Source organism: Larimichthys crocea, chromosome XIX (genome assembly GCF_000972845.2).
Source record: "Larimichthys crocea isolate SSNF chromosome XIX, L_crocea_2.0, whole genome shotgun sequence".
Taxonomy (NCBI): Eukaryota; Metazoa; Chordata; class Actinopteri; family Sciaenidae; genus Larimichthys; species Larimichthys crocea.
The window spans coordinates 9,054,783-9,082,673 of record NC_040029.1 but is presented as its reverse complement, the minus strand read 5'-3'; the positions used below and the strand labels follow the sequence as shown (position 1 = coordinate 9,082,673).

The following is a 27,891-nucleotide window of genomic DNA, read 5'->3' as shown; positions in this document are numbered from 1 at the left end:
TTTGGATTTCAACATATTTAGGGATTTTCTGCATGGATTTAAGGTTCAAACACTGGCTGTGAGTTAAAGCCACCAAAAAGTAGCTGCAGTTCCTCGAACGTCCACTTGAGGCTGGCTCCAGAAGTGAGTCAGTCTCCATAAGTCCCCATGTTTCACAGCAGAAATAAACATGTTTACAGCCTGGTACAAAAAACAGTTTTGGTCTCTGTAGCTAATTTCCCCGTTCATGACAACTGTACTGAGGGTGAATTTATATACAACTCACCTGTTCACATTATATTAAGGCTTAAAGTTATGCAGGATTAAGAGCGTGGAGCTCCAAGTCTACCCACAATCCACGTCTTTGCCAATACTTAGCTATATCATAAGGTATTCTTAATTAATTATCTGCATGGTTTAAGGCCCTAACACACTAATTTACCTTTAATTTATACCTTAAAAGTGCGTCTACTGTTAAATCCAGCGATGGCTTTGGTGAATCCATGAAGAAAACCCGTTAAATCATCGAAATCCACCCTGAAATTATAACTAATGTGTAAATTATGGGGGAAGTTATGCCCCAAACACCTTGATTTAAAAGTGTTTGCTGTGTTTCGAAGGTAAGTTTAAGGATTTATTAAATGTATTTTTAAGGGATTATTGTTTCATAGAGTTTTTCAGGATACACGTGTCACCAGAAGTCTTTGAAACATCTGCAAACATCTGCAGTGCTCTGATATTTGTTGTCTGTCTTTGTGGTTTTTGGGAGAATTCATCTGTGTCAGTTCACAGCTTCTTCTTCTTCTTCGTCTTCCTCTTTGTCCTGCCATAAAAACTCCCATCAGGCCTCAGCAGGAACCCAAACATCTCCCATCTCGTCAGGTACTTCATCATGGTCCTGTACAGCGCCTCTACCAGCGTGTCTTTGGGGTCTACCCAGTTAAAAAGTGAGAGGTTCAGGTCTGTTTTTGATAAAAGAGTCCACCCGTGTCCCGTTTTTCCTTCCTCACCTGTCGCCCTGAGCGACGCCCAGCGGGTGGAAGCGTCCTGAGTCCAGCAGCATCCTCCCCAGCCAGTGTAAAAGCTGTGAGTACCAGTGGATCCCATCACTGTGGCTCCCGGTGGATCCAGTCCACCTGTGAAGCAGCCGAAGCGGCGAGAAGGCCCAGTGAGCCAGGGAGTGCTGCTCCAGCACCGCGTAGCAGGACGCCACCACCCCATCCACCACCAACGTCCCCTGCTGGGTCAGCGGTGCAAACGCCCCCCTGCTCCCCCTCACTGTGACCCGGGTGATCCGAGACAGACGCCCCTCGTCGTGCCTCTGTCCCGCTTCACCCTCTGACACCAGCACACACTGCCCCGGCCGGGCGTCACTGGCGTACACAGTCCTGAGGGCGCCGCGGGCCGGCACCGCCCCCTCTGAGCAGTTCCCCTCGGACACAAATACAAGGTGGGCGGCGGTGAGCGAAAGGCGGGCTCCAGCTTCTGTGTGCAGGGTGTAGAAGAGCTTCCAGGTCACGGGGTCACGGTCCAGGAAGGCCAGGACTTCACTGTAAACCAGTTCCCCACTGCCGTCGCTGCCCGCCGAGGCCAGGACTCGCTCACCAGGTCGCAGGTCACTGATGGACTTCTGACCGCCGCTCTCCAGCGTGACCAAGGCCTCGCCGGGGAAACAACCTCCAGATTTAGCCGCCACTGAATGGTCTGAAAGACAGAGACAGACAGAGACAGGGCGGTTTAGACAGGATGTTAGGTACGGAAGCTCATTCCTGTCAAAATAAAACACAAAAAACTGCGAGGCAGTGAAGTCACAACATCGAAAACTGATTATTAACTTCCAATTTTGACCTTTTCTCCTCCACAATCTAATACTTTTAAATTATTAAGTCATAATTATGACTCACAATCTAATACTTTTAAATTATTAAGTCATAATTATGACTCAAAATTAATTAATTAGTCAAAACATTGACTTTCTATCTCACAACTTTCATTTACAATTTGATTTGATTCAAGATCTTGACTTTTAATTATTATATTTCCCAAATATTGACAGACTATCTTATATATTTGACTTTATATCAAATAATTTGATTCAAAATCATGTAAATGGATTAAAAAAATCAAACTTTTGATTTATTATGTCATGATTTTTCACAAAAAATCAAACTTTTGATTTATTATGTCATGATTTTTCACTTAAAACGTCCTAATATTGATCTATAACTCTGACTTGCTCACAAATATGAGTCTAAAAATGACTCTGACTTATTATATTTAGACTTTTAAGGTAAAATTTGATTTAAAAAGTCAGAACTGTTTTAAGTTTTACCATTTTCTGTCTGTCCTGGCAGGACGGAGCCTCCATACTAAAGAGCTTCAGCACACAATGAATCTTTTCAACTCCCTTTAGCTAAATATTGACTTTTTCTTACCTACACTGGAAATAAAAGAACAATAATCAGATAAAAGCTCCTGTTTGCAGCCCTAAATAATGACTGTGTGTGTGTATATGTGTCCAGGCAGGATTGTGTTGGGACACAATACGTCCCCGGGCACTTGAAAGTGACACCCGAGGACCGTCTCAAGTCTATCTGGGGATAAATATTTGGGGAAGGTAGGAAAGCCAAGGCCAGGTGATAAGATAAGTCACCTGAAGGAGGAAGGAGCAGAGCAGGAAAATCAGCCAGCGGGTTAATCATCTGACAAACCGACACATGACTCCGGTTCAACGTTTTAAAACGTCTCTTCCAGGTTTAAAGACGCCGACTCGATGCGAGGACGCTCGGCGTGACGATGCCGGTGTCATTTTACATCATTAAAATTTAACTTAATTTATTTAGGAAGTCAGGAATTTATTCTTTATTTTGTTTGTTCACACACACTAAATATAAAAACACAAATATTTATTCAATCAGTCATTTATTTTATATATTATTATATTTTTTTTACAGAGCCTAATGTGTCAAAATTACATTTCTTTATTATTATTATTGTTTATCATTTTCAATGAAATATACGATCAGCAAATAAAACGTTTACGTCTAAATTTTGATGCACCACGAGTCTTTATATCGTATACATAAAATAATACTGGATGCAGATGCATGAAGTGGATTTCATCCCAAGTATAAATCACATTATGCTAAAATATTAAAGGTACCCGTCGCAGTTTCCGACCACTAGTGGCGCTGTGGAGCGACGTTTGTTGTTGCTGTTCCACTCATCAGCCACTGGCGGCGTTAACGAGCAAAGATACATCAACGTTTATGAGGAAATAATTGTTGATAAATGTTTTTTGTTGTTGGAAATGATGAGTTCAAGAGCACATTTATTGATCCGAGAGCACAAATTAGTAAATTTCAGGTGGATAAAATAATGTACCTGATGTTAGACGGTTAAAATGTTGTTGACTTTCTATGATCAATGGATTTAATTATAGTTTTTAAGATGAAAATTGATCTCTCTCTAATGGAAGTAGTAAAAATATTACCTTTCTAACTCTCTGGGCGACATAAATCTTTGTCATCTTGGTGATGTGAAGTGAAATGTGTTAACTCGAGTCTTCATGTGCAAGGTCCTGGTGCTTTGCTGCCCCTTAGTGGTCGTCCCCTCTTGCTGACTACAGCTTCTTTCCCTGCTTTAAGAGGGATTACGAGGGATTTGTTGGTGTCGAGCTCATCGGTTACAAACTTCTTTCTTTTTTTTTTTGAGGAAAAAACAGGAGAAACATGAAAAGATAACAAAAAATACCAACTTGATTGGTTGCCCTTCTGATCAAGTCAAGGACTGGGCCCTCGCAACCCGATCTGGGAGGGAAGGAGAGAGGAGGAAGGAGAAGAAGGGGAAAAGAGAGATGAAGTAAGAAAAAGGAGAAAGAAAGAGGGGAAAATCTCAGTTACCACTCAGTGTAAAATGTGTCGGGGGGTGTTTGAACAAGACTGCGTGACTTTCAGCACTTTTTTTTTCCGGATGGCACATGTGTGTGTTACTTTTCATGCTGGCTGTGTCGTCCTAAACCAAATCTTCAGACCTCAGCAGCCGATTTCCACTTCGTGTTAACGTGCAATCTACTCTCTGGTAATCTAATTACCACCGGTTTGAATTATTTCCTGAGCAACCATGTTTTTCTGACATTGGTGCTTTAAACACTACAGTACCCATGAGCCTCAGCTAATTAGAGGCTTGAATCATTAAAAAAAAAAAGACGTAAATCCATCCAGAGCTGGAGGGATTTCCTCAAAATCAGAGTTTACTGTTAGCTGGTTAGTCTTTGGGTGTTTCTGACTGAAATGCAACCTGGGAATCGTAGTTCTCGTTCTCCCTTTTCAAAGTTCATCTTTTGTACAGATGATTCAGCCATTCAAAGCCAGAGGAGAGCTAGACTTTTTATTTAATTTTGTGAACCGTGGACCGCTCAACGAGTCCGATACGATGAGCTGAGCTTCTGTGCGAGGAAAGCAAAAAAGCCGCGAACAGCTCACAGAAGCGAAAAAATAAATAAAAATGTAGTCGTGATGTGGCCTAATTGAGGAAACGTGGGGTGAGTGGCAGATGAGACAGATGAAGAAAAGGGGAATTATGAGAGCTGGCCCACGTACTGAAGATGCAAGCGAGGAGAGAGTCAGCGGTCAGATGAGTTGTTAGGAAAGAAAAGGAAAAGGCAGCGAAAACTTCAAGGACGTGTTACTTTGTTGTGGTTTGAGATCTTTTCCTAAACCGGGTGAGTTTGTGAGTCTGCTGCAAAGCTTCCATTCAGATTAGTGACACAACAAAAGCTGAGTAGTGGAGAGAGAGAAGGTGAGAGAGGAGGAGCAAGTCTGCTGGTTTATCTCCGGGTTCAGTCCCAGCACACGCTGAACTTTTGCCTAACGTCGCCCGTTTAACGTGTTAAGAAAGCTTTGCAGATGCTCTTTGACCTCATCTCAGGAGTGTTCGGTTTCTTGTTTGTAACACCAAACATAAAAGGCTACATCGTCCGTCCCTCACCTGACTTGACGCTGCAGTGGATGTGGGCCTTGGACTCGTAGTAGACCCAGTCGAACCCGGCCTCCACCGCCAGTCTCGCCAGCATGGCGTACTTGTTCCTGTCTCGGTCCGACGTGGTGATGTCCACCGCCCGGCCCTCGTAGTGCAGCGACTCCTCCGAGTGGTGGCCGTCCTCGTCCCAGCCCTCGGTGACCCGCAGCCGGACCCCGGGCCACAGGTTCATCACCGAGATGGCCAGAGAGTTGAGCTTGTCTTTGCAGCGCTGCGGCAAAAAACACACACACACACACACAGCTGCTGATATATGTTTATATATGACATAAACTGGGAGGAAAATCTCATAACTCATTGAGTTGCAGCTTCCTATTGAGCCAGATATGTCCCTCGGGAGCTGGTGGAGACCAAAAACAGAGCTAAAAGAGAGAAAAAAGTGGACTTACATCCACCAGGCGCACGCAGACTTTTGTACCAGGCTGTAAACATGTTTATTTCTGCTGTGAAACATGGGGACGTATGGAGACTGACTCACTTCTGGAGCCAGCCTCAGGTGGACGTTTGAGGAACTGCAGCTTCCAGCTTGGCTGCATCAGTTTATGTATTCGTCTCATGACCTTTGAACTGCCACTGCACCCTGCAACTTTTAAACCAATCAGAGAGCAGCGGAAAAGACGCCCCGTCACCCCCGGTCACCCCTCCGTCTGTGGCTGCAGCCTTCCCACAATGCACCCCTGCTGCCCCTGATGTTTGCTCTCTGTGGTGAAGCGAAGGGAGCTATGTTAAGGATAGATGGATGGAGGTGAAGGGGAGGGACTGTGAGGTTATAGGGTGGTTGGGTGATGATGGGGGGGTGGAGGTCCTCAGCGTCCCTCTAAACCTGGAGTCTGGTCAGGGTGAGCAAACAGAAGGTGAGAGGACTCATTCAACTCCCTCCTGCACTCGCAAATAAATCCTCCAGTCGGCTCCGTTCATCTAATTCACGCCCAGGCTGCATTGTCAGAGCTGGATTTATCCAAGGTGACGTCTCGGATACACCTGGACTGATCTGGCCTGAAGAGGGGGCGCTTCTTTTCTTTAAAGCCTTTCTTTAAAAACTAATTTTAACTGATTTCTCAGCCTCCACTTCACTTCAAATGTGACATTAAAACAATCTGAGGTGAATTTAATATAAGATCAGCTCAGAGGAGAGGGTCACAGTTTCCCGTTTAAACTCAAACCAACGATTCGAGACTTGATGAGTCCAATTTTTTTACAAATATAGAAGGAAAAAATCATCAAAATATTCAACATTCAAACATATTTCAACATAGCGTTGGTCTAATGACTTAAAAAATATGAATCAAAAGAATATTTAACATTTTTTTAGGTGTTTACAAGATGACGATCTTCAAATTAAAAAGCTGCATGAATAAAGTTCAAAATTTGTTTTTCTCTGTGGGATGCAGATTGTTTGTGACAGAATTTCAAGTGTAAATGGAAGCAGCTGTGGTGGTTTCTATGAGCAGTTAACTTAGTTAACAGAGTTGTTTTTACTGTAAGCTGACTGACTAATGAATCTAATCCTGGCTCTGATTTATCGATTGGAGGGTGGTGTGGATAATATAAAAGTATATTAACATATTTTAAAGACACCGTTGGTCCCATCGAGGAAACATTTGATTGGTTGGGTATCAAAGTCTCTGCCAACCATGGTCAGACTTTCTGGGGTGAAGACACCATTGGTCCAATTTTGGCCAAACACGATGAGTCCACAAATGAAAGATTCATGAATGAAAGTCCAAATCTGAACATCTCAGCCATCGTTGTTGGTCTAAATTACATAAATAAAACCGTGTGGAGCAAAATGAGGTTTTTAACTTCAAACCTTTTTAATTTTTAAAACTCTAATACAACTTATTGTCAGTCTACATGTTTGATTTTGATAAAACACTGAAGAATAGAGCATCTGGGCTTTTTTATGACAGGAAAATCCTCTAAAAGTCACAAATAATCTGAAGAAATCCTGAGAAATTACATTTTCTGATATATTAAAACCTTAAATATGAACCGTATAAACGTCCCAGGAGGGTTTTTTCCCCCTTGAAACTACTCAAGGGATTAAAGTCTTCTTAAATCAAAGTTGCGTGACTTAAGGACGTCTTGTCAGGTCTCTGAAAGCGTCTCTCAGTGATGCTGCGTTTCATGAATCTCAGCCTATTAGCAGTGAAAAGTGGGATTAAACGCTATAAATGTCTTTTTCCATGTTGGCTGTGATAAGAATAGCCCGTGGCTCGGTGGCCACAGATGCCTTTTCACAGTGTTCACTGTGGATTTTTAACGTCTTATGTTTTCTCTGCGCGGTCAGGAGCAACGAGCCGGACTTCATAAATCAGACGATAGATTTTGTTGGTTTTCCTTTCAAGGTATACACATGGACGCGGGTTTCTGTAGGAGCGGTCTGAGCACTAAACCGCTGGCTGCACAAACATTGGACGCGCAGGCGGACAACATGCGCCTATGCGCACCTTTTAAGGCCTCAGTTTGTCTCCTGTGGCGTCTAAAAGTCTTGTTTTCTTGAGACGAGGGGACAAAATCTGCAAAAAACTCCAAGGTGTCTTCTCGGTGACATTGTTTTGGTGTGATCCACCGTCTTTGGAGCGACTTTTACGCAAGAAATGCAGCACTCATTGGGAATTAAGTGGATATATATATATATATTTTTTTTTACATGCGCTTTGACAAGATGATTGAAATCCAAGTGAAATGTGAAGAATGACACTTTTTGCAGCGTGGCTTCAGCCCCTGAACAGTCGCGTCTGTATTTCACGGAGCGCCCAGGAAAAAGCGAATAAAAATCTGTATAATTAAGGCTTCAACACAAGTGAAAGTGGGGCTATTTTTGCACATGTGCGCTGCGAAAACAAACAAAAAAGTAACACGGAATAGTAAAAGACAAACAGGAGGCTGTCTTCTGCGGCTTGGAGCCCATAAATTGTGTGCAGGTCAGCGGCTCGGGGGGGTGGCGCGCTGCAAGAAATGTCCAGTTTGGAGACAAAAAACAAAGAGTTCAAGTTTGAGCTTTCTTGCAGTTGAACTAATTTTCTATGAATCAAGGCAGCCAGAAAGAAATGCAATACATAACTGATTTTTTGGTGCGCTGTGTTTTTTGCCTCATGCATGTAAAGTCTTAATCTTAAACCCAGCTCGCGTCCGGCTGATATTTCTTGCAGTGCGCGCAAAGCGAGGTGACAGCTCCAGGCTCGGAGTGTGCGCTTTCATTCCCCCCACGTGGGTCTGTGGACATAAGCGCTGCAGCTCGGAGAGGAAGCCCGCGGTCACAAGAGCCAGATATAAATACTTTATTCCTGGGGAAATTGGGAGTCAAATAAATTCCACCCGGGGCCACATCAATGACGGTGTCGTAAAAATTTTTGACAGTCCAAAAGGCGACTGTTAAGTCTGGCCAGTGGGGCTAAAAACGAAAACGGTAAACATCAGTACACGCTTGACCCTGGCTTTAACCAAATACGACTTTTGGCTGTTTTTCCACCAAAAAACATGATGTAAAACAGAGGACATAGTGTTTTAATTAAGAGCGACCGCTTTTCCATACATTTTTAGACGGGGTTGCCCTCTTTTTTTTTTTACGCATGAGCTGCCCACAGTGAACCTCTCACAGTTCATGTGGAGCTGGACTCACTGATTCAAACTGGTCACCTCCACAATCCAGAAACTCCTCTGCTGTGTCCACAGCCTCTTTTAAAGAATTGACTGAACAGGAGCAGAAACAATCCACCTTAAAAATGTGAGGAATAAAAGGTTAAAGGTGGAAAACACAGTTCCAGTGAGACAGCTGTTGTGATTTAAATCACATTTAAAGGATTAACTCTTTGAATTGCGCGTAAACATGATATAATTTTAAACACATTTTATTCAGATTCTTCACAGAAATGTGAGTTTTCTTTGTTGGATTGTGTCTGTTGCTGTGAGGAGCCTTGAGTCAACAAGAAATGCGGAAAAGATAACAGTGTCCACGCGTTTAAAGACTGGGCAAAGTGCACTGAAGCGCACCGAAATGCCTCCTTATAAAACGCAGCTGGAAACCCCGGGCTAAAAGGCACTACAGCAGCCGGGAGTGTTACCTGTGTCATCATGCGGTCTGCACCTGTGTTCTCCTCATCCTTAAAGATGATGTCGGGGTTGTAGTTGGGGGTGAGCTCCTTGAAGCGCTCAGAGTTCCGGGTTATTTTCCCTTCGTATCTCCCGCTGGCCCCTAAAGTCTTCTCGGCCACGTTGGGGCTGAACTGCTTGTAGGCGAGCGGTGCGAGCTTCCGCGGTGACCGCCTCTTGCCATAGCCTCTACCCGGTCCGCAGCCCTCGCTGACCGGCGAGAGGAGAAAGGCGCACCCGGCGAGGCACGTCACCAGCGTCGGGAGCAGCATCCCGCTCCGGGGCCGGTATGTAACCCCCCGGCGGGTGGCCAAAATGTCACTGCTGTGTTTCTTTTGATGTGTGTCCCCCCTCGTGGGTTCCCCCTTTTATAATTTTAGAGCGGAGGTAACGGAGCAGGACTCACTCCCGAGTCCCCAAAGGTGGCCATTCCCGGCGCGTAAAAGTGGCCAGTGCGCCGCTGGAGACGAGCTGGAAAGACCTGAACCTGTCCTCTGAGCTGCCGACACTCTCCTGTCCCGAGTGCACGCGGAGGCAGGGGCATAAATAGGCGAGGTGAGTTTATCTTGGCAGGCAGGTTCAAAGCCGTCTCTCTGTGTCGGAGCTGTGAGAAAAGGGCTACAGACAGACACGGAGGCGCGCGGTGCGTAGTCTGGCTGCGCCTGTTGGGCACGGCGGTCAAAGGGTGTCCCCGCAGCGGTTTCTGCCTCTCGGGTTTGTTCTCAATGCGTCCCTGTGGCGCAGAACTGTTGGCAGAAATGGAAATGGAAGAGATCCTACTACAGTACAGATGAGGTGCCGCGGGAGAAGAAGAAGACCGCGCCCTGCTGGACCTGCCCTCTGCTCCGTCCTCTCCTCCCATCGGGGTGGCACAGGTCCCGCGGCCGCCTTCATCTGTTTATTGTCAGCCAAGAGGACAGACAAACACCGAGCCACGAGACTGACCCGGGCTGGCGCGCGCTCATTCTGTCCTTTGGACCCTCGTTAAGACGCGTGAGCATGGAGCGCAGGTGCGCGCGTTAAGACCTGCGCTCCAAAACTTTCTCACCCCTCCTCTGAAATACTTCAGAGTGACATAACAGTCTGTGCTGTAGGTGAGGAAGTAACAAACCTCTGAGCGCCGATTTCTCACTGCGCAGGCGCTTTAAAGGGACATAAAGGAACCCCGGGACCCGAACTTGGAAGATCAAAACCTGAGGAGCTGATTCTAGAGATTTCCTACATTTCCCAGAACCCCCGTCAGCAGAGCAGGGACATGTGAGGTTCCTTCAGGTGCAGCTTCATTCTGGGTGATCTGAGCTCCTCAGATTTTTCTTGCATCTCTCAAAAGCTCCAGAAAACAAACAGCATCAATATTTCTAAACACACAGGTGAAACATTTTATGAAAACAAGTGAACATAAGACAGAGAGACTGAAGCTGCTCTCAAGGAATATATCATCTAAGAACCTTTTGAGGAACCTGAATGCAGCATTACCTGCAGTGGAACTGATAGTTCCTGGGGCGACACTTCACGTCATCCATCTGTGTATTAATATCACAATAAAATCACATTATGCTGCGATAGAATATAGCACAGACGGCGCGTGTGCTGAGCCAGGTCGAGGCTCTGAGATCAGCTCTGGATAACGTTAGAGTGAGGCTCGCTGCAGTCAAAGGTCCGGTTTCACCCGCAGAGACTCGACACCCAACACCCGGGCCGCTGAGCCCGCTGAGCCCTCTGCTGATGTCATACCCTCCATCACTGGAGGCCAAACCAGGGTCTTGGGAACATCCAGGGGCCCTCCAGTAGAGCTTTGAGGGGCCCGAAGCAAAATTTAGGAAGATATGCTGAGTGTTATCGAAATTACAGGATGCTGGGATAGTCAGGATAACGATATAATCACAATATCTATGGAACATAAAGATAAATAAACAATGCTATAAGTGAAATTCATCTTTTCTTTAGTGTAGGGAGGCTGTAAAATGTAGAAAAGAGTATAAAAGGAACAAAGAGAGAGCGTAAAGAAACGAGGCACTGGATTATTTGTACGATTATCGTCAATACCGTACGGTATCAAACGAGGATGAAACGTGATTTCATTGGAGGGGAATTCAACGTGGCACTGAAACATTTCAGAAAACTACTCCTACAGCACGAGGTGACGCCATCAGACGTCTTGTTCCGTGTCTGAAACCCAAAAATATCTATTTTCAGTGATGCAAGTCCAAGAAAAAAGCAGCATCGCAGCACGACAGTTTGTATTTCATCAGGTTCGATGCTACTCGTTCGATGGGAAGAGTTTCTAAGCATTGTCGTTGATGTTGGGGGATGGAGGTGCAGCAGAAATGTAAGAAAAATCAGTAACAAGTGATTCAGACGGACCAATGTTCCACGTTTCCAGTTAACGTGACGCCACTTCTCCAGTTATCACACAGAAACTCTTGAAGTCCTGCAGGCAAACAGTGACTTTTCAACTAAAACTTCAATAGCATTCCCGAGATGCTGCAACACCTTGAGTCAACATCTCACTGTGCTCTGAAAAAAGGCGAGTGGCTGCTCTATCGACCGCCGTCGGCCCCCATCACGCTCCCTCCGTCTGTCTGAGCTCGGGAAGAAAGACTTCAAAGTGAATCTTTAGACACAAACACGAGATTTCAAGACAAAAGAAATATCGATTAAATTGGAAAACATTGTTTTCTTGACTAAATTTGGATAAATTAATTGATTTTTCAACTTAAACATGTTCAGTTTGTGGCTGTTTTTGAGAGAAACTCTGACTTTATTTTACAAAATTGATTTAAAAATAATTACATTTTTAATCTAAAAGACTTTACATGAATAAAAGTGTCCTTCAAAATAAAAGTTTTTAAAAAAAATTAAGAAATAGCTCCGTCGGGGTTAAAGTTCTTAATTGGCGTCTTTGTCGCGTGTTTACTGCTCGAGACTCATCTGAACAGTCCGACTTTCTTCTTCTTTGGTTTGGAGGACGGTCGCTGTGCGGCGTTGGACGTGACGGGAAGAGACTGTAGAGGACAAAAACAGAGAGAACAGACTCTTTTATGAGCTTTTAAAAGGTGAATTAATCCACTTAATTAGTATAATTAGTTCAATGTTTCACAACATGTTTAAGATCTTATACTCGCAGTTTAGCTGTAACAACAGGCTGAGACTGTGTGTCTCTGTTTAAAATCGTCTTAAAATAACCAAATATTGAATTTTTCAGTCAGTGTAAAGATGTAACTGAGGACTTAAACAACCAAAGGTGATGTCAGATCAATAATCAAACTATATCAGTTCTTTTTAGAAGAATCAGACTGACGTCGTACCTGCTGCACCGTCGGTCTGTCGGCCGTCTTGGCTCCAGCTGCTTCCTCCTCCTGCCGGTCCTCGCTGCTGACAGATGCACCTGGAGTAAAAACATGTCGGTCAGCCTCCATATCTCATAAGCTCTCAGTATGCACGGTTCCTTCAGCTGGAACCAGCTCCCAGTTCTGGTTCTGGAGACCCTGTCTCACATTTAAGAGTCGCTCGGGCTGGCTCAGGTGAGTTAGGTTCTACACCTGCTTCACGGCCACTAGAAATACTATTATTATCATCTTTGTTACAACTATTAGTCATGTTTCTATTTGTATTATAGTTGCCGTTGTCTTCGCTTGTATTGCTGCTGTGTGTCTTTCCGTCTTCTCGAGGTCTCCGTCATGAATATTACAAAAAGTACAATCTGCTCTACATGGAAAGTGTCGTGAGATAATGACACATTCATTTAAATCTTAGTGACTTCCCTTCTGGATAAAAAGCTTTAATCAAAGTCAGACAAACCCAGAGATGAGGCGAGGAGGTCCAGTTCTTCAGCGGGCGTTGGCGGTGGCGGCTCCTCTTCGGTTTGCCGTTTGCGTTTCCGCGTCTGTGTGACGGCCGCGTACAGGTGTTGAAACTCGCCGTCCAAGTCCAGAGAGTGCTGCTGCTCAGAGCACAGCAGAGGAAGAGCCTGATGGGAAGGAAGACACAACGATAAGTTTCCATCTCTCTGCATGATGACGCTTCGTTGTGAGGTTTTACAGACAATTTATTCTGATTTATTAGATCTTATTTTTGGAGATTCGTCCAAGAAATACAGTTAAATTCTGACCCAAACTTTTAAAAATCAATTTCTTGCGTGATGAGGGATTATTAAAGACATTTCAGGTGTGCCCATATCCAAATAAAGTGGTTTACAGTTTGAATCTGGACGTTCTCACACCTTTGAGGTGTAATCAACATTAAAGTGTCCTTCTGACACCGCCCGGTGCTTGGGGTATGTTTGTTTTATGGCTCTGCTGTGGCAGTCACATGTCCGAGGTGTGATGGAGGGCGTGTCGGGCGGCGCGATAAGCCTCTAATCAAAGCTGCATTATTGGAACAGCTGACCGCAGGTAGAGCAGGAACACCTGAAACACACACACACACACACGAAACACACCGGGTCGACCGCAAGCCTTGACAGATAAGGGTGCGTGTAAACTCCTGCGACATTATGCAAACGCACGGCCGACGCGTAGCAAAACACTCGCCGTTCACTAAACCCTTCTTTTTTTTTTTTTTCGTCTCCCCCCCTGATGGAGAGGACAAACTCTCCAAATTAGCTCCTCAAATATTGACCAGGAGAAATTGGTGGTCTCCCGCTCGCTGTCAGGGCAGAGGGGCTCCTAAACACACTTTGGTCAGGTTTCGAGGTTTCGCATTGATTTATTTTTGTTATTTGTTTGTTTAAATATCGTAAAAATAAATGTAAATGCTCTGGTGAGGCTTAGTTCTGCTTTGGGCACAGAGAAACCAATGTGCTGCGGGGGAGAGAAAGCAGCAGAAAGCCCACCTTATTCTCTCTTTTTATCCCCTCTGTCGGTGCGCCCTCTCTCTCTCCTCTCTCTGGCTGCCGACCAGCTCACTTTAGATTATTTGATCTGAAATGTTGAGCTCGATTTGTCGGATCCTCTCGTCTCTACGGAAGTCCAAAGTTTTGTTCATCAAGTCAACAGCATCTCTTCTTCTGCCCGTCTTCCTCACCTCGATGAGCTCGTTACCGAAGACTAAATATTGTACCAACTATTGACTTGTTGAAGCCACAAATGAGGCTAAAAATAAAACTAAAGTCACATTTAGGTCCAAACATCTGCAGATTAATTCATTACCTGATATGTTCTGATATAAAAATGAATAAATCTTTGTTTTTGTTAGCCTTAGGGAGCCTGCTGTGTGTTGCCACCATAAAAAAACACAAATTCAATATGCATCATCGCATATTATATATATTTTTTTTACTGGATATCAAGACGCCGAGTTAAAATCATGAGCTACAAGTCCTGGGCTTGGGCTACATGAAATGCTTATCAATAAATAAATCATAAATACACGCTCAGCCAATCCCATCGCTGCTCCAATCACTTTCAAAAAGCCGGGCCAATCACAGAGAGGCGTGACAACAACAACAACACTTGGAAAGATGCTTCTTTGGGACACAGAAATAAATAATGATGTTACAGTTTGATGAAGCTCTTTACACACTCACTAATATTATTTGAAATGCCACCAGAGCAAAGAATTAATGACCTCCATTAAACCCAACGTCAAGAGTTACAGCCGACCCGTCGTGGTGTGTGTGTGTGTGTGTGTATGTGTGTGTGTGTGTGTAGCAGCCTGCTGTCGTTTGCATGTGATTTAATGAAGGCAAACACAGTTGACGGCTGCGCATAATGGCACTTTGCTCTGACCAACACGTGTGTGTTTTCATACGGGATGAAGCAGCCGTGGACAGAAAGGTAGAATCATCAGACGTTAACGTAGACTGCTGTTTCAAGGATCAAGGTCAAGATTCAAGAAGTGCCTTTTGCGATGGTTGTTGGTTCTGATTTTGTCCGAATGTGTCGCAAATTTTACCCAAATTTGGCAGAAGAATCTGTGAATGAATGCTTGGTTTCATCGTGAAAAGAAGAAGAGGAACATTATTAATCTCTGAATTTCCCAAAATACAGCCACGCGTAAAGGATTCGGGGGGCCACCCTGCAGTTCTCAAGCCAAGTCCCTACAGACGAAGCTATTATAGAATATTAGGGGTTGCTTCACAAGATGAGCAGCAAGTGGAGGCGATTCTTTGGTCGGAAAAACCAGAAGAAGAGCGTCAAATGCATGAACGGAAACAGCTAATGTTGACTTGGGAAGTCAAAATTAACCGAACTAAATCAAAAATTGAAAATACCGCGTCTAAACCTATTTTATTTTAGCAGTGAGGGGCCTCTGTACCGCTCTGTATTTTAGGAAAGGCACAGAAGCGTCCACAGGGTGTGAACACGGCGGCGATGGGATTGTTATGTGCCGCCGCTGACCAGAAAGGAAACGCCACGCGAGGAATAAAAGGGCGATTACAGCAGGTCAATAACCTCTCGCCTGTTTTGTCGGGCTGAGTAATACTTGTGGAAAGTTCCTCCCTGCTCTCGTAACAGAGCAAAGTCCTCCAACAACGGAGGAAACGGGGCCGAGAGGAGGAGGAGGAGGAAGAGGAGGAGGAGTGCTCACCTGGTGGCCACTCCTCCGGCCCCACAGCAAAGCATCATGTGTGGGGAAGGTGATGAGAGGAAGGGGCAGAGTTGGCAGCATGTTGGTGTTTATTATTAGCAGGTAAACAGCTCTGATTTTAGACGCGCTGCTGCTGCTGCTGTTGTTGTTCTTCAGGTGGGGGGGTTCTGGTGCCGGAGAGTCTCACACTCGCTCTCCCCTCATCCTCATCTCTGCTGCTGACCTCATGTTTACTCTCCCTCACTCCTCTCGACCTCCCCCCTCTCTCTTGGTGTGACCTCAGTTTCCCGTCCCAAATCCGAGAGCGCTGCGTTGCTTTCCGTTTGAACCCCCCGAGGGCTCTGGGTCACGTTGTCGGAAAAAAACTGGAGGACTGAAGCGCTCGGGGACGAGTTCAGCCAAGATCTAGTTATAAGAGTTAGAACAAAAGCTAAAATATCTGAGGATTGAGACACGCGTGTACGAGATACAGTTTGTTTTTTCTATGGCCTCATCTCCGACGTCCATACAATCTTGACCCAACAACTAAACCATCTCCACTGACGAAAGCCACAAGATGTGGGCGAAAGCAAGTGGGTTAGACCCAAGCGGCAACCTCGGTGGCTTTGAAGTGAAGCCGGTGCTGAAGTGCCAAAAAACTGCAGTTCCTCTAACGTCCACTTGAGGCTGGCTCCAGAAGTGAGTCAGTCTCCATAAGTCCCCATGTCCAAATGTCCAACTTCACAGCAGAAATAAACATGTTTACAGCCTGGTACAAAAAACAGTTTTGGTCTCTGTAGCTAATTTCCCCGTTCATGACAACTGTACTGAGGGTGAATTTATATACAACTCACCTGTTCACATTATATTAAGGCTTAAAGTTATGCAGGATTAAGAGCGTGGACGCTTTGATTGACAGGTAGGCTCCAAGTCTACCCACAATCCAGTCTTTGCCAATACTTAGCTATATCATAAGGTATTCTTAATTAATTATCTGCATGGTTTAAGGCCCTAACACACTAATTTACCTTTATTTATACCATAAAAATGCGTTTACTGTTAAATCCAGCGATGGCTTTGGTGAATCCATGAAGAAAACCCGTTAAATCATCGAAATCCACCCTGAAATAATAACTAATGTGTAAATTATGGGGGAAGTTATGCCCCTAACACCTTGATTTTTCCACGTCTTTGCCCATTTTTAGATTAGCTGGGAGGCGGATCGGTTCTGCTTCAGATCGCGAAATGTGTCACATCGTCTCATCAGGTACTAAAGACCCAAATATATAAATATTCTTTGACAGACAGATTTAAACTTCAGCTTATATTGAGTAACATATTTAACAACCTTAAAGACTTAAGATCATTACTGTCTTTAAGTATTTTTGTTTGAGACGTTGCTTCAGTTCAAGAGAGAGATGAAGATGCCCTCGTTGGCTCACAGCTGAACAATCTGGACGACGTAGAGCAAAACAAACCTTCACCCTTTAGAGCGTTTCAACCGTGTCAGCACTTTTAAAAAAATCTCATCCACACCTCCGCTTCATTTACCTTTCACCTCGCCTCTGTCCTCGTCTGCCATCGTCACGGTCACCCTTCGGGGCGGTTGTGACACACAGAAAGCTGCTAATTAGAGCCAAAGCCCGACGTCCCCCCCATTAATGGTCAAAATAATACATCAGCTGCAACCACGACGGCTCATGCGGCCTCCGCGGGCCAAACAGCAGCTTCTAATTCGGTTTTCGCTTGTCATGACGAGAACTGGTCTAAACTTTGGGGGTGAAATTCAGCAGAGGGAATGCTACACTGCAGCACTTTGGAAAAATTATCATCAAACTGAAGCAAAAAAAGGAATATTAGCTCATATATCACTATTAGGTTTTTATTTTTAGCCTCACATATGACAGAAATTTCTATTTTGGACTTCCCGATACTGATAATCCATCTTCTGTCAGCAGGGGAAAGCCTAATATTTGCTTGCGGCTCACATTCATTTAAAACCAATTCAGTCTGGGCTCGGGCGAACGGCTCCTGCTGCTGTAACAGGAAGTGTTAAGTGTCACAAACAAAATACAGTACTGCGTCCGACGTGTTCACGTGCCAACAAGCGCTGCAGCCGTGTTTTGTGTTTCTGCTCTCATGTTGCTCACAGTCTCATGATGTCTTTGCGGGACGCCGCACTCGGCCCGTCCAGGCTGGGGCTCGGCCCAGCGGCCAGCAGCTGAAGAAGGGGGAGCAGCCAGGCCACAGAGGGCCTAATTACAGACCCAGACCAGGGACAACCCTGTGGAAACTGTGTGCAACTGACAGAGGGCACAGGAGGAGGATCTACTGTATGTCTAAGGTTTTGTTTTGTTACTTCTTACAAACTGTTTAGGAACAAGAATCCAATGATTATTTTCATTACATGTCTTGTTAGTTTTATCAAAAGAATGTCAGAAAAAAAAGTTCCCAGCGTGCAGGACGTCGTCTACAGATGTCTCGATTTTTACAACCAACAATCCAAAACCCAAAGATATTCAGTTTACGATGATATAAAACAGAGAAAAGCAGCAAAACCTCACACTGGAGAAGCCGAAGCCAGAGAGTGATTGACGTTTCGTTCAATAAATGACCTAAAGCGGCATGCTGCGACTTTTCTACCCTGAAAAAAAGGTAAAAGTTCCAGGTTCGGTCACACACCACCAATTATTTCACTGATTTTGGTGAAACTGGATCATATTTTATGCAGAAAATGACTTCAGGTTCAACTGTAGCTGCTGTTAGCTGAGGCTCAGATAGCTGTTACTGCACTGGACAGGCTGCTTAAAGCACTTAGGTTGCAAAGGAGCTTTTGGACGAGCAGGGGGAAGCGGTTGTGTCGTGATAGAACCAGAGCTGAGTGAACGGCCTCGAGGGACATAGCTAATGGCAGAGGACCGAAGAGGACGTTAACGGAGGAGGCAAAGGAGAGCGACGGAGCAAGAGTAAATCTAGGACTGAGCTCGGTGAACCATCAGCTTGATGTTGTCGACTCATATTTATGGTATTAGACTCAATATGTGTGGTTTGTCTGCAGTATATCTCTCTCGCAAGAATCACATTCAAATACTTTTATTTTATTCATAGAAACGTGTTTTTTCGGTTGCAATTTGTCCGTTCGCTCCAAATATATCTTTAAAAAGATGCCCGTGTTTCTAATTTTATTCTTTTTTCGCCATCTGAGTCGGCAACATCTGGCACAAAACCCCGAAGACGAGCTAAAAAACTAGTCTGGACAAACCGCACAGAGATCGTTTCCACTAACTTGCAGTTTTTTTTGTTTTTTCAAAAGTTTTTGACAGTGAGGAATGAGCATAAACCTGACGAGGGACTAAAATACACGAGACACAGGTAGACTGAAGGTAAGGAATGCCAACTGACGCATATGATGGACGGCGACCGGCAGCAACATTTGTGCTCGTGCTTGTTTATTTTTATCGACATGTAAAATGACTGGCATGGACTCGATCTCCGGAGACGATCTTGGTCCCATCAGTCGTCACGCACAAATCTGATTCATAACTAACTAAAATAACCGTGTGCGTCCCGGGCCTTAAAATAATACGACCTAGAATATAAAGCTTGAACACTGTGGCTCCCTCTGAGCCTCACCTTCTTACCACCCAGGCCCTGAATTCCTCAGGTATGTGAGATAAAAAGCTGCTCGCTGCCGGTTATGAGCGCGGCAGTCAATGATTTACAGAGGAGAGGAGAAAAGCCACCTCTCCAACAGTCCTCCACTTTCCTCCTCTTCATTTTGTCCCTTGCAGCTTCACGCGTGACGTTTGATGAACCATTCGATGAACCCTGACATGACTGAGTATTTTATTTTGCAATAAGCTTCACAAGAAGCAGCACGAGCTTCTTTGCTTTCCCGTCTCCCTAACCATCTGATTGGATGGCATCTATATGGTAACCGTAGAGTTTAGTCAAACTCTTGTTTCCGCTTCAGAAGGACATCCGCAGTCGGATGTAAAAAGGTTTGACAAAGCCTTTAGGAAGTCGCGTGATGTGTTATAAAAAAAGAAAAGAGAGGATCATGGCTTTTGGTTAGAATAAGTCAGCGTTGAGTTTTAGCTTCACACGGCACACTAACAGCTGGTTTCAGGGCAGAAAACCACGAAGGAAGGTGCAGAAACAAAATATTCTTACTAAAGAAGAAGAGGGACAACATATCCATGTTGGTCATCGGCGGACCTGAGGCGAGACAAAAGACGCCTGAGCCATCTGTAACGGCACCTACCTGTCAATCAAAGCGTCCACGCTCTTCATCCTGCATAACTTTAAGCCTTAATATAATGTGAACAGGTGAGTTGTATATAAATTCACCCTCAGTACAGTTGTCATGAACAGGGAAATTAGCTACAGAGACCAAAACTGTTTTTTGTACCAGGCTGTAAACATGTTTATTTCTGCTGTGAAACATGGGGACTTATGGAGACTGACTCACTTCTGGAGCCAGCCTCAAGTGGACGATTGAGGAACTGCAGTTTTTGCTGCTTGTTTTAAACATCTGATTGGTGCCTGAAAGAAAGACACTACTCAGGGTTTGTTGAGTGAAGATGCAGCTTTCTGTCGTGAACTTTTTTTATTCATTTGCATCAAAAACATAAATAAACGATTTGACTTTCTTGCTTCCAGTCGTGTTTTTGGATTAAGCAAATCAATATCTGCAGCTTCTCCTCATTCCTTCAGTCATGTTTGGCCGCTTAGGAGTCAAAGTGTGTATTTTGGAATCCATCGGCCGCTGTGGTCGGTGGATGAAAAAACTCAAGTTTCCTGCCCTGCTCTTAACTTAGAGCCTCGGGTTGAAGCAAACAGATATTAGGATTTGACTCCTCCTGTTGTGCCAGTGCAGGGCTTCACGTGGAGCTCTACGTAGCATTTAAGGATAATTTCTTCACCCGTTTGAGCACATAATCATTACAGGCGCTTTTACTGGAGACGGAAAACTGCACATCTCCACACTGTAAAGAAAAAAGAAATGCTCTCTTATTGATTCTTGTTTTGTTTTTAACCAGTTTCAGGCTCAAAACACACAAAAACCTGACCAGAAAAACCTTCAATTTAGAAGAAAGGCAGGAAATTTGGAGCAAGGAATGCCAAATCTGGAAGCCAACAACGCGAGGAAGGCAACGTTTTGGCTCAATTATGTGATCCTGTGCAACTCAAGTGAGGTGTTTTGGTCAGAAGCGGCCACTAATTGTCAGATGTCGTTAAACTGCTGCGCGGTTGCCGTGGAGCTGTGAAGCCGCCGTCTCATGAAACAGGAAGCGGGCGACGTTCCCGAACGGTGACAATTCAATTCAGAGCTGACAACTGTGACGCTGCTGCTGCTGCTGCTGCTGCTGCTGCTGCACAGCTGGCTGCGAGTACTGCGGAGTATGCGTCACACACACACACACACACGTTTGTAGACATAAAGATAAAATAAAAACAGCCTTGGTGACACACACACGCCAATACACGGTTCTGAAAAACCAAAAGCATGCGTCACAGCCTGCTCTGTGTGGACGAGCAGACACTCCCCTCTGTCAGGTCATGAGCTGCTGCCACCACACACACACACACACACACACACACACACACACACACACACTCATATACACACACACACACACACACTCCAAATTTAGGCCCTAAGGGAAGCTGATGTGATCCTAAAAGGATTTGAACTTTTTTTTTTCATCCTTCAGCTCCATGACCAGCTTTAGCTTGTGCCCAAGTTAAATCCAAACGTGTGTGTGTGTGTGTGTGTGTTGGTGTGTGTGTGTGTGTATCAGTGGGAAGCGCATGCTAATTCCACCCATGTAAATGTTGACCCGAGCTGGGTGGGGTGTTTGTGTGGTGACGGGCTGGGGAGGGGCTTTCATGGAAAGCTGCAGTAGAAAATAAAAGCTCATGCTCCTGTCATCATCGTCTCTCTTTCGCTGTCCCTCTGCCCTTCACTCCCCTTGGTGTGGGAAATGAAGGCCACAAATGGCGCAAGCACACACACACACACACACACACACTTGTGGAAATGGTGAAAGAGGGGGCTGATGAGGCGGAAGATTTTTTATTTTTTTTTGAAGATATTTGTCTCCTCTCTGTTGGCACCGGGAACGTAAATAACTGTGTAAATGTCAAGGAAGTTCAAGTTCAAGGAAGGAAAACTGAAGTTGAAACTGACGCTGGGTGTCAGACAGGAGACTCTGTGTGGTACCTGCGGCTCTGATCTGTCTCGATTTTGAAGGAACAATTTGGGAAACAGGTCGATTCGCTTCCTGAGGGTTAGATGAAACGAACCAGAAACAAACTCTCGTGTCTGTTAGCTCAGCATAAAGACTGGAAACGGAGCCTGCGTCAAACAAACTCATCGATTATTCATCGATTATTTTCCGTCTTATATGAGATAGGAGTTCGGAAATAGCACGCGAGACCTGCGTGGTGGACGTTGCCACGGAGACGGACCCAGACGGAGACAAAACACAATAAGTCGCTGCGTGGACAGACGCACACACACACACACACAAGCATGCAAAGGCCCTACCCTGATAGATAAATACTACACGCACACGCCAAATGCCTTCACACACACACACACACACACACACACAGCAGTGTGTGCTTCTCCCTTTGACGCGACATTTTTCCCAGACAAGTTTTACTTCAGTTTGGACTTTGGTCTGGAGGCGGCCTTGTCGTAGCCCGGTGGAATTTGCCACGAGTAAAAAGACTTTGATCCACTGCAGCTTCTTCTTCTTCTTCTTCTGTGGTGTCTGAACGTCCGCGCCCCTTCCCAGTCCAGCGATGTGATCACCAAAAAAGCACAAGACAGAGCCGCCACTGTGACCCTGATGTAACTTTCCATGACTCACACTCGTACCTGAGCTGGACTGCATCCACAACCTAAAGAAAGACTCTTTCCTGGTTTGTCCTTTTCGACAAACAGTATCAACAAACAGTCTGGTTTCCTCCCTGAAAACCACCAAATGATGCAACCGAAGAGTCAAACAAACTGTGAACTATACTGAGGTGTTTTCCTGAAAAAGTGACTTATGGAGGGGAAATTTCCCCTCTGATCGAGTTCTCCGATGTTCACCTTTAAAAATTCCGTGACCTTCGCGTGAAATCAGATTTGACATTTTCGAAACAAAGCGTCTCTTCTGCGGAGGTGCTTGAAGAACAAAAAGGCATCAGAAGTTCTGCAGAGGTCGAACAATAGATAAGACATTTCAGCCTTCGGCTTTCTACAGTGGACCGATTGTAACAAGTAAGACAATGAAAACACACGAGACGAGGACTGGGCTGGGGCGATACGTCGCTAAGCCAGTTTTATATGATTGGTATGGCTCAGCACGGGCTACACAACCCCAAACGCAACTTTGCCATCAGAACCAGCATGAACTTTTTCAGCAGTCTGAGCTACAGCAGGCTCGTCTGTTGGATCGGACCTCACGTGTCACTCAATCACACCTTTGGTAGGTACTGACTCGCAGACAGGAACACCAGTCTTGAAGATGCTTTGACCCAGTTCAGTCTAGCCATCACAAGTCTTCAACCTACTGAACTTCTCCTACACTACACCGCTCTGCTGCACCCTGCACCGGCTACCGGCGGCTGCTCATTCAAGTAACTTGTAGTTGCTTAGCTGGTTGCGAATGGCTCAGGATAATCCTACATCCAGGACACGCTCAAACCAGACGCCCAAACCCGTTTGCAACGAGCTCCACGTTGATGTCAGGACAGCAGAATCTCTACACTGAGTTGATGTACTTGCATCACTCTTTGTAAATAGCTTGTAATGTAATGTAGTAGTAAAAGGATACCTGCCACGTAAACATCTGCAGACTGTAATCCATGATTTTATTAATACAAGACTGGATTACTGCAACTCGCTTCATTTTGGCCTGGACCGCTCACTCCTACACAAACGTCCCTCTCTACAGTCTCTACACTGGCTCCCGTTTGCTTTTAGAATAAATTTCAAAATGTTACTGTTTGTTTTTAAAGCTCGTAACGGCTCAGCCCCCCCAGTATTTGACCGAGCTTCTCCACATCCACACCCCCGCCAGAACTCTGAGATCCTCAAGTCAGCTGCTGCTACTGGTCGCCCCTAAAAGAAAACTGAAAAAACCAAAAGGTGACCGAGCCTTTGTGGCGGCGGCCCTTCGGCTCTGGAATAACTTTCCCTGGCACATCCGATCTGCCGGATCATTTGAGGTTTTTAAATCCTCCCTAAAACACCTTTTCTCCCTGGCTTTTAACCAAGTTCAAGCATTTATCTTAACCTTCTGTAATTTAGGTATTATATGTATTAACCTGTACAGCACTTTGGTCAACCTCGGTTGTTTTTAAATGTGCTTTATAAATAAAGTTTGAGTTGAGTTTGAGTAACGGAAACCCCTCGAAAATTCCACAAGTAGATCTGAAATGGCCAGAGTCAATCACACACACACACACACACACACATATATATATACACATACACACAGTCAGAGTCAGAGGTCAGCAGAGTCAGAGGTGAGAAATTCCACACCTGAATACAACAAAAACACGTCCACGCATCGAAAATGTAAAAGCTCAACCCTTCGCCTCGCTCTGATTGGCAGACAGCACAGCGACTTGAAAGCGTGTGTCACGGCGGCTCGTGTTTCAGGCGGGGAGAGAGCGCCGGCTGCTCCAGCGGCCGCAGTGTTTTATCATGTGGTTCCCGCCACGCTCGCCACAGCCCGGTTAACGATGAGGAACGGAGCGGAGAGGAGAGGAGAGGACGGTAAAAACAGGCCCAAACAACAGGCTTAGTGTGTGTGTGTGTGTGTGTCGCTGACCTCTCACCTTTGACATGAAGTCCTCTTTGTAGGCTTGCTCCTCAAAAACATCCGTCTGCAGCCGCTCTGCGTTCAAACACACAAACTTTCAAATTGAATGGACATATTAAAACACTAGAAAATGTGTGTGTGTTGTACATATATATATGTGTGTGTGTGTGTACCTCTGCTGAGCGTGGCTCCGTTCTCTCTGTAGTCCTGGATCTCCGCGTCCTTCCTCACCAGCAGACCTCCGAGCTGCTTCACCTGCCGCTGCAGCAGGTGGCTCATGGCCAGCAGGGGGCGCACCAGCTGGACACACACCTGAAAACACACACACGATGCTGTCAGAGAGAGGACGAGGGTTGAAATTGTCACAATTTGAGTAAACAGGTGTCCATTCAGCTCAAACAGAGTCAGGGTGCTCACTGGAAAGTCTCTGCTGCACTAAATGGATCAGAACCATCACAATTCTCTTCAAAGCCAACAGACTTTGCTGCCAAAAATGTAATTTTACCTCACAAAGTTGCTGATCTACCGAGGCAACTAACGTTAGACGAACAACTCCCGTGTTCTGCGAAGTAAAATTCAGTTTTACTTCGCAGAACACGGTAAATGACGTCTGTAAATCAGCTGAGAATCAACGTGTCAGTGAGATTATGCGTGTCTGGAGTTTTATAGAATAGAAAAATCCGATGAACCATCTCAAGAAATCCAAATTAATCAGTTCCCATGATGAAAATGCTTAATGTTGGTGGCTGTGCCCAAGCACACAAGTTTGGATAAACAAACAGACACTATAACTGCGTAAGAAAACCACACCTAGAACTAAAATATCACAAACCGCAAATGTCTGATCCACTCATTTAGTGAAAAAGTTCAAATGTGAAGTGTGGCTCGTACCACAGTGACGGGGGCGGGGGTGCAGTCAAACTCCCAGTAGAAGGGCAGCCCTGCCAGCTCACTCTTCAGCTTCATGCTGACGTTGCCGCCGTCCTCCTGTCGCGTCAGGGAAATCTGGGCCTCGCTGTCGGCCCGCCCGTCACTTCCCGACAGACACGGCTGAGCCACCTCGCACAGGTGTGAGAAGAAAGCTTTGACGGGGGCTCGCAAACGTCTGTTCAGCTCCTGGGAGGAAGAAAACACCGGTTTCATTCATCAGAACAAAACAAGCATCATCGGTTTTTATTAGTCTTTTGCTGAGTGTACCTGCGCTCTCTTCTGGATGGCAGCTGAGTCCATCCTCTCCTCCCACACACAGTGCATGTCTGTCAGCAGGACGTGGTACGCAGTTTCCCCAAACCAGCTCTTGGCGAGTAGCTGGCACCCGCTGACGCTCACGGGAAGCCAGGGACGCTGCAGGAGGACCTCAGTGGGAGCTCCACGGCCCTCCATCACCAGGCACGCTGCACAGGACGGAGGTTAGGCAGTGTTAGGAATCTACTACGACTCCCAGGGTGCATTTCAGTAAGAAACAACCAATCAGAGAGCTTCAAATTAAAACTTTAAGTGGTTCAAATCTAGCTCTGATTTGCCTCTTTTCCAGGGCAACAGCAGCCGAGGCTCGTGGGTATTGTAGTATTTAGAGTCACCCTTATCCAGGAAGCTTATGACTTATTTACCCATGGGGACAATAGAGTTTGATGTTTTCATACTCAGGTAGAAGCTCAATGTTTGTAGATTGTTCCTGGAACACCCACACCCCCCCAAAAAAAACACACGGTGTAATTTTCTTTTTCATCCAACGTGCTTGCTTTAATTGAATCACTCACCTCCGAGGAATGCGCCTCCAAAAGCCTGGACTGAGATCTGTTAAAGCCGCGCTACAGACGCCGTCCCAGCCGCATAATCACCACCTTTTACAGGAGGGAGACCACAGTGTGGCAGGCTGCTCCTGCGGGTTACCGGCTCCCCTCTGCTGATCTGTAATGAGGCTGTTTTCGGGGAATAAAAAAAAAAAGAAAGAAAGAAAAAGAAGAGAGGTATTTCTCGTCAGTGGCCATATGAAACGTAGTAGCACGGTTCAGAGGTTGACTCATACCAATTTGGAAATACCAAATCAGTAAGTTTATGACTACAATATACAAGCCAGACAAAGCTGGACACGGATGCCAGCGGTTAGAGGGTCTCAGGAGATGATATCGTCTTGACACGCTCACTTCTCGCTTGTCACGCCAGACATTCCAAAAAATTCTCAATTTTAATTCATACATTACAATTTTCTATCATATTCATATTCGGCTATCATAAACACGGCATAATAAGCAATATTTATTGCAGTATTTACATGTATTGCATGTCATTCCAAGAAAAATAGCTCAACTATTTAGCTACAATGTGGCAGGTGGACTAATCCACAGAAACCAGTGATGGGAAGTTCAGCTCTTTTTAAAGATTCAGCTCTTTTGGCTTGCCCCTTCCTCAGAAGAGACGGCTCTAAAATGGCATTTTTTCCGTCTGTACAGGTTTGTTGCTTACACTGCTCTGACGGATATTTTTCATTTTTCATTGTCGTTTACGATATATCGTCAAAAACATTTGCCACGGTAAGAATATGTCATCCCGCTGATAAAAACGCTACATTCCCATTGATGACGTATATATGTGCGCAGCCCAGCAAGCATATTGACAAACAACAGAAGGCGGAGCAGATATACCAGGCAGCGAGGAGCTCTTTCCTCACAGAGAGGAGCTTTTTCCTCACACCGAGGAGCTCTTTCCTCACAGCGAGGAGCTCTTTCCACACGCCGAGGAGCTCTTTCCTCACAGCAAGGAGCTTTTTCCTCACACCGAGGAGCTCTTTCCTCACACTCTGGCCGCAAATCAGACAGTCAGATCGGCCGAACCTCCACAGGCAGTAGTGGTGGCCGGATCGATCCAAATATCAATAGTATTGACCCAAGTCGGTATCGGATCGATACTAGTCTGGTGAGATCGATTCTTTACTTGCTGTGAGAAAGAGCGCCTCGCTGCCGGTATATCGCTCCTGCTCCGCCTTCTGCTGTGTGTCATAATGTTGCAAGCGTCAACAACAAACCTTCACAGACGGAAAAAATGCATAAAAATAAAGCAGTTTATGAAACAAAGTTGTGAAAATTCACGCAGAGCACCTTCTAAAATGCTACAGACATTAGAAGACAGTGAACTAAGCCTTTTAGAGCCGTCTCTCTGAGGGAGGCGAGCCAAAAGAGCGGAATCTTTAAAAGAGCTGAACTCCCATCACTGGTTTCTGTGGATTAGTCCACCTGCCACATGTAGCAAATAGTTGAGCTATTTTTCTGGAATGACATGCAATACATGTAAAACTGCAATAAATATTGCTTATTATGCCGTGTTATGATAGCCGATTACTACGTAAGAAGAGAAATATGATAGAAAATTGTAATGTATGAATAAAATGGAGAATTTTTTTGGAAAGTCGGGCGTGACAGGCGAGAAGTGAGCGTGTCAAGAC

The 27,891-nt window shown here is 45.2% G+C and overlaps 2 protein-coding genes across 3 annotated transcripts in view; both read right to left on the bottom strand.

Moving 5' to 3' along the window:
- Nucleotides 1-275: 275 nt before the first annotated feature.
- On the bottom strand, nucleotides 276-11,856 carry LOC104934612 (Indian hedgehog signaling molecule). Its single transcript, XM_010750321.3, has 3 exons — nucleotides 9,087-11,856; nucleotides 4,969-5,230; nucleotides 276-1,683 (listed from the first exon to the last, which is right to left on the bottom strand). The coding sequence occupies exons 1-3, from the start codon at nucleotides 9,384-9,386 to the stop codon at nucleotides 986-988; spliced, it is 1,260 nt and encodes a 419-aa protein (XP_010748623.2). The 5' UTR covers nucleotides 9,387-11,856; the 3' UTR covers nucleotides 276-985.
- Nucleotides 11,857-11,966: 110 nt separating this feature from the next.
- Nucleotides 11,967-27,891, bottom strand: part of nhej1 (nonhomologous end-joining factor 1) — a 25,841-nt gene continuing 9,916 nt past the window's right edge. The window contains exons 2-10 of one of the 2 annotated variants that reach the window (XM_019258302.2): nucleotides 26,210-26,371; nucleotides 25,647-25,843; nucleotides 25,341-25,565; nucleotides 24,955-25,011; nucleotides 24,623-24,761; nucleotides 24,466-24,524; nucleotides 12,916-13,084; nucleotides 12,423-12,502; nucleotides 11,967-12,119 (exon numbers count right to left, since the gene is read on the bottom strand). In XM_019258302.2, coding sequence (XP_019113847.2) covers nucleotides 12,042-12,119; nucleotides 12,423-12,502; nucleotides 12,916-13,084; nucleotides 24,466-24,524; nucleotides 24,623-24,761; nucleotides 24,955-25,011; nucleotides 25,341-25,565; nucleotides 25,647-25,832 — 993 coding nt within the window. In that variant the 5' untranslated portion in view covers nucleotides 25,833-25,843; nucleotides 26,210-26,371 and the 3' untranslated portion in view covers nucleotides 11,967-12,041. The remainder of the gene's footprint in view (nucleotides 12,120-12,422; nucleotides 12,503-12,915; nucleotides 13,085-24,465; nucleotides 24,525-24,622; nucleotides 24,762-24,954; nucleotides 25,012-25,340; nucleotides 25,566-25,646; nucleotides 25,844-26,209; nucleotides 26,372-27,891) is intronic. The other variant, XM_019258303.2, reaches the window with a different exon arrangement.